Source organism: Trichomycterus rosablanca, chromosome 16 (assembly GCF_030014385.1).
Source record: "Trichomycterus rosablanca isolate fTriRos1 chromosome 16, fTriRos1.hap1, whole genome shotgun sequence".
Classification (NCBI taxonomy): Eukaryota; Metazoa; Chordata; class Actinopteri; order Siluriformes; family Trichomycteridae; genus Trichomycterus; species Trichomycterus rosablanca.
This window is the reverse complement of record NC_086003.1, coordinates 23,898,370-23,909,589: the sequence shown is the minus strand read 5'-3', so window position 1 is coordinate 23,909,589 and position 11,220 is coordinate 23,898,370. Positions and strand designations below refer to the sequence as shown.

The 11,220-nt window shown below is 36.5% G+C and overlaps 2 protein-coding genes across 2 annotated transcripts; one reads left to right on the top strand and one right to left on the bottom strand.

The window, feature by feature from the left end:
* Nucleotides 1-2,827: 2,827 nt before the first annotated feature.
* On the bottom strand, nucleotides 2,828-6,794 carry zmat2 (zinc finger, matrin-type 2). The gene is made up of 6 exons (XM_063011580.1): nucleotides 6,748-6,794; nucleotides 5,349-5,439; nucleotides 4,882-5,005; nucleotides 4,364-4,437; nucleotides 4,132-4,277; nucleotides 2,828-3,423 (listed from the first exon to the last, which is right to left on the bottom strand). The coding sequence occupies exons 1-6, from the start codon at nucleotides 6,763-6,765 to the stop codon at nucleotides 3,280-3,282; spliced, it is 597 nt and encodes a 198-aa protein (XP_062867650.1). The 5' UTR covers nucleotides 6,766-6,794; the 3' UTR covers nucleotides 2,828-3,279.
* Nucleotides 6,795-7,854: 1,060 nt separating this feature from the next.
* On the top strand, nucleotides 7,855-9,876 carry slbp2 (stem-loop binding protein 2). The gene is made up of 7 exons (XM_063012152.1): nucleotides 7,855-7,940; nucleotides 8,071-8,139; nucleotides 8,233-8,310; nucleotides 8,398-8,544; nucleotides 9,076-9,243; nucleotides 9,453-9,585; nucleotides 9,715-9,876. Exons 1-7 carry the CDS (start codon nucleotides 7,855-7,857, stop codon nucleotides 9,874-9,876), a joined length of 843 nt encoding a protein of 280 aa, XP_062868222.1.
* Nucleotides 9,877-11,220: the final 1,344 nt, after the last annotated feature.

Here is an 11,220-nt window from a genome sequence, read left to right as displayed (position 1 = left end):
ACACAAACCTAAACCATTGGTAGATCTCACCTTTGCAACTTCCACTCGAATAAGAAGTCATTGTGTTATATTTCATATGAGGTTTTAAGTTTTTCAGTGTACATGAAACACTCGTCTCGCTAGCTGTGTCATTTTAGTTAGCTGTGTTCATGTTAGCTAAATGTCTAATAACATATATTTTATCATAAAATTAGGTTCCGTTAATTGTCACCACCTAGCTGGTTAACAGGTAACCTGTGGTCAAGAGTCGTGTGAGCAGGCTTTCAGTTTGTTTCAAATTTAGAAGTGAAAGAAGTGCATTGCAGCAGCATACACAACAAACCTAAAAATATCCCATGGAGACTTTGAAAGTTGTTGAATAAGCTGTTGCAAAAAAATTATGGTTCAAGTCCCACCACTGCCAGGTAAATCTCAGGACTACAATGTCATACATGTCCCTCATATGTCTAAACACTCGGCTGCAAGGCAGAAACTTTCTGGACAGGGCAGTGATCCACTGCAGGGCCTCAGCCACCAGCAAGAAATAGCCAATCATTCTTGTGTAGATGCCCGGTAGGCCGAGGACCCCTGACATTCAAACCCAGATCTTAGTGTTGGTGGACCAGTGAAATAAACCGCTGCACTACCTGAGCACAAGTGTAAACATTCAAAATCAAATTTAAAACCTTTAACCAGTGGTAGAACATAAAGAATGCATTGTAATAATTCTAATTCTGAGTTCCTAACATTTATGCTTATATAATAATTTTCATTTTCAACATTTAGCAGACACTTTTATCCAAAGCGATTTACAGTACTGGGATAGTAGACCGTCTGAGCAATTAAGGGTTAAGGGCCTTGCTCAGGGGCCCAACAGCAGCAACCTGGCTCGAACCAGCAACCTTAGGATTATTAGTCTAGTACCTTAGCCGCTAGGCTACAACAGTCTGTAATAATGTTTTACGTACGTAGGTTTTACAAAAATAAAGAATGCAAATTTTGATTTCTGGTATCTTAACAAACTGCACTTACAACATTGTTTAAGTAATCTGTGACATTTGATGAAGAAAGGTTCTGACACCCACAAGTGGAAATTGTAAGATTTATTTTTTCCCTTTACGCCTCTAGTCTGTTGGATTCATCTTACTGTTAAGCTTGATCTAGATTCAGTATGTGCTAAACTAAAATAAACTAAACTAAACTATGATATTTTTTTAACCCCAGAACTCTGCATTTCCACTAAGGGGTAGAGTGTGTGGGTGTCAGTAACACAAGCATATCAAACATTGTGTCACCAAGTGCTGATAAGAACAGTTTCCTTTTTCTACCTTAGAAATAGAATCTGACTTCTTCATGTAAAAATATGCCCCTAACATATTTGGTCAAAAGTATGTGGACACCCCATATTATTATTGAGTTCCATGTCTCAGCCAAACCTACTGCTAAAAGGTGCATAAAATCAGTATAATATAAACTAAACTTTACAAGGCTTTAGCATGCCTGCAACAGTTTAAGGAAGGCCCTTTCCTGTTTCTGGTTGCATGATTTGGTTGCTGTGGTAGCTGTTGAAGCTGAGTTGAATCTGACTATTTGTTTACTGTAGGCATTTTTACAGATGTTAAGGTCAGGATCTAGACAAATTACAAAATGTTAAAAGGCTATTTGTAATGGGGGGGGGGGGGGGGGGTGTATGCTTTGTTTTCTAAGTAACTGATATGTGTCTGTTATGTCATGTTGTCACTCTAAAATGTTAATAAAGACTTATGCAAAAGTCTGGAAATCCCTGGTTGGATTTTATGCTTTCATGATGATTTTCAATGTAAAAATAAACTATACATAATATACCACCTGCCGTGGGCTCTGATCGCAAAATCATGCCCATCTGTTCTGCCACTAATAGCTGGCAGTGAGCCTTGGAGGGACAGATGACTCATCAATGGTAACGCTGCACCAGGCAGAGCCCTTAAAATACTAGTCTTGCTGGGCTTTTAATCGCTGACTTATTTACGAGGCTGGTTTCTATTTTTTCTGCCAGCTCATATACCGGCATTTTTTCATTTATCGATATATTGCTCTTTATACATGCAACTGTACTTATTCTCCATGGTAAAGATAAAAAATAAACAGTACTTGTACATTAAAATGCACCATAGTTTGTACCTCATAAAGAATGTAATTTATTTTCACTATATATATTTTTAAATGTACTGGGGTGTTTAACACTGATTGGATGAAATAGATGATTGAGCTCTGGTTCTGGTTCAGAAAAATGTACGCTGGGAATCTTGCACATTACTTCATCAAGTGTGCCATCTAGGGGCCAATTTTCTTGTGGGGATGTGAAATAAAGAAATTCCAAATATAAAAAAAACCTCCCACCCTTTTATTTATGTTCTCACCTAATATATCTGAAGATGCCATAACCTTCATGACAACAACAACTCATTGTTTTGGAAATACTTCAACAGTCATCTGGCAGTGAGTTGGCCAAATAACCTGGCTAATACCATTCCTACTATGAAACATGGTGAGGAGAGGAAGACATGTCTGGAGAGGAAGACTGGTAAGAATTGAGGGATGGATGGATGCAGCTAAATACAGAAACCTCCTAGAATAAAATCTTCTCCAGTGCGCAGACAAACTCAGACATGGGCAACATTCACCTTTAAACATGACTGAATGACCGAACAAAGCCCAACCAAAGCCCAGCCTTAAACCCCATCACAAATCAGTAAAGAGACCTGAATAAGCAGTTTATAAACACTGCCATGAAGAGTAGAATAAACTGCCAAGTTGGTTAGAGTCTTACACGGGACTGTTCAAATGATTAAATTACAGGTAAAGCAAATAAAGGATTCAAATGTGTTTTAATATTACTTACACACAAAATAAAAAGGTACATTACGCAATGTAAAATGAACATAAAAGACAAGTTATTTGCATAACCACAATCAAGTCTTAAAAAAGAAAAAAAAACCACCACTGTCCTTGCATGACACCTGTCCTCACTGTGACAGCCTAAATCCTAGTTGATTACTTCTTGCAAATGTGGAAAGACAAGGTCGTGTCAATAAAAATATTTATTTACTATAAAGCCATATTGCTTTAGTTAACTGTGACTCCAAGGTTACAGGAGAGACTAAATAAACAACTGGAACAATTAAGCCATATTTACACACTATGATGTCACAAGTTATTTACAGTAGTTGGAAAAAAAACATGTAGGCCATTCAAGAGTTCTCTCACTGTTTGCAGTAAAAAGAAAGGCTTAGCACAGGTATGAATGGTAGGGGTACGAATTCAGTGGCCTTTTTTTGAAGACCCAAACCCTGAGAATCCCATTACAGCAGCCATCTCATCGTCCTCTTCAAAATTAAGTTCTTCCTCTGCCTTTCTCTTCTTCTCTTTTAGCTTCTCTTTTTTGTATGCCTTTGCTTTTTCCTCCTAAAAAACAAAATGTAAATAATTAAATAATTTATGTAATGTAAATAATTTCCAAGATGGTGCCACGGAGGTGGCTGCCTGTTGCAACAGTTCCTACTCATGTTTGAGTTTTTCTTACTTTTTCCTTTCTTGTGAATTTCCCCACTGTGGGACTAATAAAGGATTATCTTATCTAAAAAACTAATCAGCATTAAGGCTGGAAGACTGCATTAAGATGGATAAGCCCACTATTGCTAATTACTTATATGAGGGGCAGGTGCTTTAGCGGTAATGTGTGTATATTTATTTATTAGGACCATCTTGCTGTGAGGCGACAGTGCTACCCACTGAGCCGCCCGTGATGTGTTGTATAAGCACCACCCAGAGACTAATCAAAACTGGAGATGTTTGGCCATATGGATCAGCAGTTTGCCTGGTTCATGAACGGCGAGCTGTATGGATAGTGTTTCTCTAGTCTCCTGTTTGGATCTCAGTTCCCCTAACCGTATCCATTCATCTTGATGGTGGCCATGTTCTTCTGATATCTGAACAGTGTATCTGACACTTTATGCATGACCGCTCATTACATTTGATACACTTTGCGCACCACATTTTCACTTGTATTATACAAAAGATGCACGAAAGGACAGGGTGTAAGTAGAGCGTTAACAAATGTATGACACTTTATAAACTTAAGTCAAACAACAAACCCATCTGCTTATTACAAACCTCTTCTCGTAACTCCTTCATTCGCTCCTCAAAATCATACTCCTTCTGTTTCTCCTCCAACTTCTTCTTATTAACCTCAAATCGCTTTTTAACTTGATCCAACGAGGAGCGTTCCACTCGCATCGACATTCCTAAGTTTCTCTGGTCTAAAGAACGAGAGCAAATGCTTTATCGTTTGCATTACACATTAAATTTGGTAGAATAATCCAAGAGAATTAAGCTCAATACTTACGCTTTTTTCCGTTAATATGATCCAAAAAGTTAATCGAATCTTTTACGACACAATCACAAACATTGCAGTAGTACCTGAAGAAAAATTAAGAAAAGATAAAATGTTTTAGTTTATTAAATTTGACTAATAAGTCACAAAAGAAATCTAATTAAAACAGCTGGATTTCTGCCCTTCAGCTTTTTCAGTGCATGTATACACAAGTTTCAGGTTTTTACAAATGCACATGTACAGAAACGGCCTGCATGCTTCAGGCTGTGTTCTAACAAAGTCATTACATGGCATGCAGGGCACGAACATTACTAATGGTTTCATTTCATCAGATTGCTGAAGTGCAGACAGGTCTATATCAGGTCCCAGACCAGTATCAGAAAATAAGAGGAACCAACGTTTTTAAATTAAATCTTTAAAAAAATATATTAGGAACTAATGGAGGGTTTGGGCAATAAATAAAATATGTAAAATATCACAAGCACTGAAGCAGTATAATTATGGGAAGTTTAAGTGCATTAATGACCCACCCGCCCATCTCAGCCTGTGGTGTGGTCTTTGTGATGACAATGGTCTTGCCAAGTTTGGATTCCAAATCCACCTTGTAGTCTCTGTGACGGAGGAGCTCTCGTTTAACGGGTGGCGTGGGTTTGCCTGGAGAATTAGAGGAAAGTAAAAATCAGTGCTAAACATATTACTAAAACATTAAAATCAGTAATAAGATTAGAATAAGAAAATAGTTGAAACTAACTCAAATAATAATAGGTATTTAGCCACTTTGTAATACAATTATATAATTTCTGTTTACTCTAATGAGTTACTTTCAAGGCAGGAAAGGTATAGGTATACATTCACAGCATTTATCTAAAGCAACTCTCAATTGTAAACGATTACAAGGCAAGCAATTGAGGGTTAAGAGCTTTGCTCAAGGGCCTAACAGTGGCAATTCAAACTCAACCAGTGAGCTACCACTGCTCAATGTCTAGAATGTACTTACCATCTTTTCTCTCCCTTTCTTCTGTAAGTCGCTTTTGGGCCAATTGTTCATACTCATCTTTGTCCCACTTGCGTCGAAAATCATTTTTTGCCTATATATATATATATATATATGAAAAAAAAGAAATGAAAATGTTAACAAGCACGTAGTAGAAAATTTTTGGTTTTTATATCAAAATATGTGCACTGCTATTAATATTGACCCCAATAACAATAAGAAGTATTAAATCTTTATATGTTTACATAGTGCATCCAAAACATATACAGACCTCTTGATTTTTGTGCACATTATTGGGTTTGATTGATGGTTAGAGTTGCCTTTTTACCTCTCAATTTAGACTTAATCACCCAAAATGAAGAGAAAGCATGTTTTATAGCAATTACAGATGGAAGTCTTTTTGGATGTTTTTACAAGTGTTGCAAACCTGGATTTGGGCATTTTTCATGGCAGGTCCTTTCAAGCTCTGGCAGACTGGATATCCAGCATCTGTAAACTGCCATGTTCAGAGGTTTAAGGTTGGGCTCTGGCCAGGCCACTTGAGGACATTTAGAGACTTGCCCCAAAGCCACTCAAGTGTTTTTTGTTCACTAAAAGCTGAACTGTTGTCCAACTGAGTTAACACACATTCTGGATGAGGTTTTCTTTAAGGATATTTTTTATTTGGCTGCATTCATCATTACAATTATTCATGAACTCTGTGTGAAAAGCACACTTTATTCCAATGCATTTGGACTCAGAGACAGAGTGGGTGCTGCACATCAGCATGGTCTATGGATACCTGGGTTCAGTTAAACCTTCGCCATATTTATTTGCCCACCTCTAAGGTGTTCCTGGGTGTGAGTAAGTAAGCGAATATATAAATGCGTGGTGCCCTGTCTATAGTGCATTCCTGCCTTGCACTCAGTGTCTTCGAGGGCCGCCGGACACACCTCGACCCTGTTTGTATATATGTCACGTATTTGGTTAATTTTAAGTTGACAAACTGAATCCAATTCTTAATGCAATTATTAAAATCCTGAAATATTTAATTATAATGTGCTGTATCTTCTTTGTCGTAGAGTTTTTTTTCTCCAAATAATTAAAAGAGCAAACAAAACGCTAGCTAGCTAACACCAGTATTGTGTTTACACCCATGATACTTTTATAAGGGCTGTAAATATAGAAACCAAACACTGCTGGGCTATATAAATTTAAACATGTATTTATGTGATATAAAGACTTTGTTATATTTATTGTATAGTTCACTAATAGTACACAACTAGCCAACCAGTTGATATGTGTGTGTGGCTAGTTGCACAATTAAGCATATATTTTTAATTAACACTACATATACAAATCACATTGTATTTTATATGATATTACAATTATAAACAAAGTATCACTCCAAAATAATACATACCCCACTGCTGGACGCCATGTTGCTACACAGATATTGCTCTCTGGCAGTAAACGATGGAAGACTGTTTACTTCAAAATAAAAGCCTTTATGTGCAAACATAAGCCAAAGCAATTTGTTCCTTTTTTATTCTCTTTTCAGTGTAAGATAAATACATTTTGATCTGGCTTAAACATTAATTCTTTAAACTAGTTAAAGTTACATATTAATGGGATCTTAAAGCTCTAGTTTTCTGTTATTAGGATTAGTCAAGTATGCACCTGGAATATATCGTTCTTTATCGTTCTATATCGTTTTCATCATTCCACAGACAAACACTGATTTTAATCAAATGTTTCCGTCACAGTTTAAATAAACGACAAATAATTTAATGTTGCTTTTTAAACACGTCTTTAAAACCCTGTACTAGGTATTATGCAAACAACAAGTATGTTTTTTTTATGCTAAAGATACCCAAATTACATTTTACTTTGGCAAATTTTGCAGTATGCTGCCAGAACTATTTGGTATTATATATTTCATTTTCAAAATGAGGACTTAAGTGGGAACAGTGGCATTTAGCTTTAATCCATAAACCATATTATTTATGTGCAATCTTATTTACATAAAATTAACTGTAATCAGAAATGAATTAACTAATAGTCTATATTAGTAGCTATAATTAGCTACTAATCACATAATGCATATCATCATCTAACAGTCACATGACAGTGTAGCACACCAAATAATAATTCTCAAATACTACATGCAATCAGGTAGTATTTAATAGATGGTTTGCTTTTAAACACATCCATACTAAATACTGCTAACATGTTTTTCCTGAACCCTCAGAGTAATTGATGATGATTTGCTGCTGTGATTGTGTAGCTCCGCCCTTGCTGCACCTGATGCTGATTTAAAGCTTTTTCAAACTATGCGGCCTACTAGGTGCCACGTTCAGCATGACAACACACATTGAAACTCTACTACAAAGCCCTTTGGAATCAAGGTCTATTTCTTAACTGTGCATTATTGTTAGGTGCAAGTAAATGTGTGTGCAATACTTACTTTTTTATTTTTAGGGGTTTGTCCTTTCCCCTTTGGCCTAACTCCCAAGACCTACCCCAAGACATGAGGATCAGAGCACCTCTTCCCCCTGGTAGCCCAGAGCCCTGGCTTCTCCCAGGCTGCAGCTCGGTATATGATAGCCTGGTAAGGTAAGAAGGTAAAGATCTAAGCTGTTTGCAGCAAGATCAAATAGATAGTATAGTCATATGTTGTGTTGTTTGAGAGTAAGCCTTAGTGTCTTGTCTGTAATGATGTTTTTCCATATTTACATGTATGTAGCTGTAGAACACCTCAGTCATCACACTTGACTGAAGAACGGAGCTTTTCCACCATAAACAAGCCTCGCAGGTCTTAACTTGTATATAGTTCTGCACTTATTAAAAAATCTAAACTTGTATTTATAGCAACAGCCTGTTGACTTATGCTTTTTGGTTTAATCAGATCATCTATTCTTGAGAGATGTATCCTCAAGATTTCTACAGCTAATGTTGCTGTTGGGACCGAGGATATAGATAAGAGGTCAGGTTTTTATCAAAATTTACATTATTATTAGTATTGTTTGTTGGAATTTAGTTGCTTTCTCCATATTTCCTTCATCTCCATTAGATCCCCGTCAAGGCAACGGTGGTATTCTCACAATGCTGACTCTTCCAATTGTGAGACTAATGAGTCAGTACTGAAGCGCAGACAGAAGCAGATTCAATATGGAAAGAACACATGTGGCTACCAGAACTATCTGAAGCAGGTGCCAAAGTAAGACTGAATTACTTCAGCTTCTCTGAAATGTAACGTGCATCAAAAACAATATTTCATTCTGCATATCTTGAATCTATGAGGACTTCATCTCTAGTGGAATAGAGCGACTACTTGGTGTTCAAACTACCTGATTATAGTGATCCAGTTTGAGTGCTTAGATGTGTATATTTTACTGTGCATGCACATGTAGAACGTTTACACTTGTTTTTATATTTTACCCAAATGTGAATCTGCATAATCTGTACTTGTCGTTTTCTCTATTTTTTTCCACGGTCATTAAATATTTAAAACAGACTCTGTTTGGATAGATTTTTGTAGATTAGTATGGTATAAATTCTATAGTGTGTGTGAGAGCTAATCAGATGTATTAGTCCATTTAGATCAGTTATTTGAAAGTAACAATTAGTTCAATAAATTTACATGAGTATAGAGCGTTCTGAATGTTAATGCAAACATCTGCAGGATTACCATATCCTGCCTTTTTTTCAAAACCGTATTTAACTCTTTCCAATAAAACTGTTATTTTAGGCGTCTTCGGATCCCTGGTTTTCACCCATCCACTCCCAACAAATATCGAAAATACAGCCGACGATCTTGGGACATGCAAGTCAGGCTTTGGAGGAGAGCACTGCATGCTTGGGATCCACCTTCAGCAATGCAAGGGAACCCTGAAGAAAATGATCCAGTCGATCATCTGTATGTATGTTAGCATAGGACTATAATGAAACTTAAAATTTGTGGGCTTTTATTTCACATTACATGATGAGATTAATGTTGTATGAAGTGATATTGAGTGCTTAATCGATTTAAATGTATATTTGTGTCAGATCTTTGTCCAGTCTATGGTACTCTAGCTTTATTTGAATAGTGATTGTTTATTAGTAAATTTATTCTGTTGCTTTTAGGCAAGGTTTGCTTGAGCAGATGAATACTGATTTGGGTGACGAAGGCCGAGGAAAAAAGGAAAGGATGAATACATCTGGACATTCTCAACTACCAGCAGGTTCAACCAATGGCTTCTGGAAGCCTCTTGCTCAGGTGACCTGTGTCTTATATTTGTAACATGTATATATTGTGTGTGTGTGTGTGTGTGTGTGTGAGATAAATAAAACTACAAATGTGGAACTACATTGTCCTAAAGCATGTTCTTTTTTTTTGTCCATGTAGGCTGACTCACCGGGTCAACAGAGCCAGACTTCTGGATTAGCCTATACATTTAACAGTCACTTAACTGCTGAGGAGAATGTTCTAGGATGGCTAAGATTTCTTTTGGAGACTGACAGCACATGCCATGATGCTGCCCCACAGCCACTCTGGAGTTTTTACTGACATTTCTGCAGAACATATATAAAGCATGGTTTCAAGTAAAATAAGTGTCCTTTTTTGTTTTGGTCAGACATCTTTCGAAGCATATGATGAATGCATTTGACTCTCACTTCATGGCACAGAGCACTTTATTGGTCGTTCTATGTCCCGAAGCACCTGTTTAACAATTTCAAGGTCATTAAGGTCGTTAAAGCATTGAAGTTGTTAAACCCACTGCTAACCATCACTTTTATGTTTTCACCATGTTCAAGTTTTAATTTGTTAATTTTGTCATTTCACTGGTTGTATTCAATAGTGTAGTTTACTGATCACCTTCAATGAAAACATATTTTGGTGTTCCCTGTCTTAAAGCACTGTTTTGGTTTACAGTTCACCATTTGCAGCTGTTAGTCTCCCCCCCCCCATTTTTGCACTTTTGTCAGACTTGGTTGCTGGTAAATGTTTATCTTCTTTTCTACTTGGAGTATTTTTGTATACCCTAGTAGTTGAAAACTAATAAAGGTGTGTTCAATGTTTGACCTTGTATAGTCTGCAATCCTGATTGTATGAGGGGTGGGAAAGCTACAGTACTTCAGTGCAGTTTACATATGGTGCAAAATACTTGCAAACTAGATTCAAAATATCTTAAATGTTTTAAGTGGTTAAGTTTGACTTGCTGTGATTATGTACATTTTGTCACATTTGTTACCATGTAGTTTTGTCAGATCGATTACATGTGTATGGTAGCTAAACATACAGTAGTTTGTATATAGTTGGATGTATATTGAGTGTACTTGTGTACCTGTATATGTAAATAAGTTGGCTATACTTAATGTAGTTGTTGACAATGTTTTCTATGTTAATATTGCCTCTTCCATATTTTGTTCTGGTTCAAATAGTAGCACCATAGTATATGAAGCTGGCTGTACTAGTATTTGATGTGAACAGCCAAAATATTGCATGTTCTCTTTGCACAAAGTCAAACTATTTTACAGATTTTGCAACTGTTAAGTCTATGTGACTGACATCTCAGCTAACCTAATATTGTAGATGGTACATAGACATGAATAAAAGTGCAGCTTTGTCTACTTTTGAAACAATGTATAGAAATGTGTATTTAAAATTTACTGACGATTTGTGTCTGTGTTTTACTTAACTTATATTAATTAAATTTAACTTTTCTGTGTGGAGTTTGCATGTTTTCACCGTGTCTGTGTGGCTTTCCTCCGGGAGCTCCAGTTTACTCCCACAGTACAAAGACGTGCAAGTGAGGTGAATTGAAGATACTAAATTGTCCATCAGCTGTAAACTGATGAATCTTGTGTTACGAGTAACTACTGTTTCTGTCATGAATGTAACCAAAGTTTG

What these genes read in the sequence shown, in the direction of transcription:
- zmat2 (XM_063011580.1), bottom strand. An exon ending in AGAAAGGGAGAGAAAAGATG is followed by an intron (nt 5,006 to 5,348) that starts GTAAGTACATTC and finishes CTAATTCTCCAG; the next exon opens with GCAAACCCACGCCACCCGTT. An exon ending in TGAAGGAGTTACGAGAAGAG is followed by an intron (nt 3,424 to 4,131) that starts GTTTGTAATAAG and finishes TTTGTTTTTTAG; the next exon opens with GAGGAAAAAGCAAAGGCATA.
- slbp2 (XM_063012152.1), top strand. Translation starts at nt 7,855, where the DNA reads ATGAGGATCAGAGCACCTCTTCCCCCTGGTAGCCCAGAGCCCTGGCTT. An exon ending in ACCATAAACAAGCCTCGCAG is followed by an intron (nt 8,140 to 8,232) that starts GTCTTAACTTGT and finishes TGGTTTAATCAG; the next exon opens with ATCATCTATTCTTGAGAGAT. An exon ending in AATGATCCAGTCGATCATCT is followed by an intron (nt 9,244 to 9,452) that starts GTATGTATGTTA and finishes TGTTGCTTTTAG; the next exon opens with GCAAGGTTTGCTTGAGCAGA.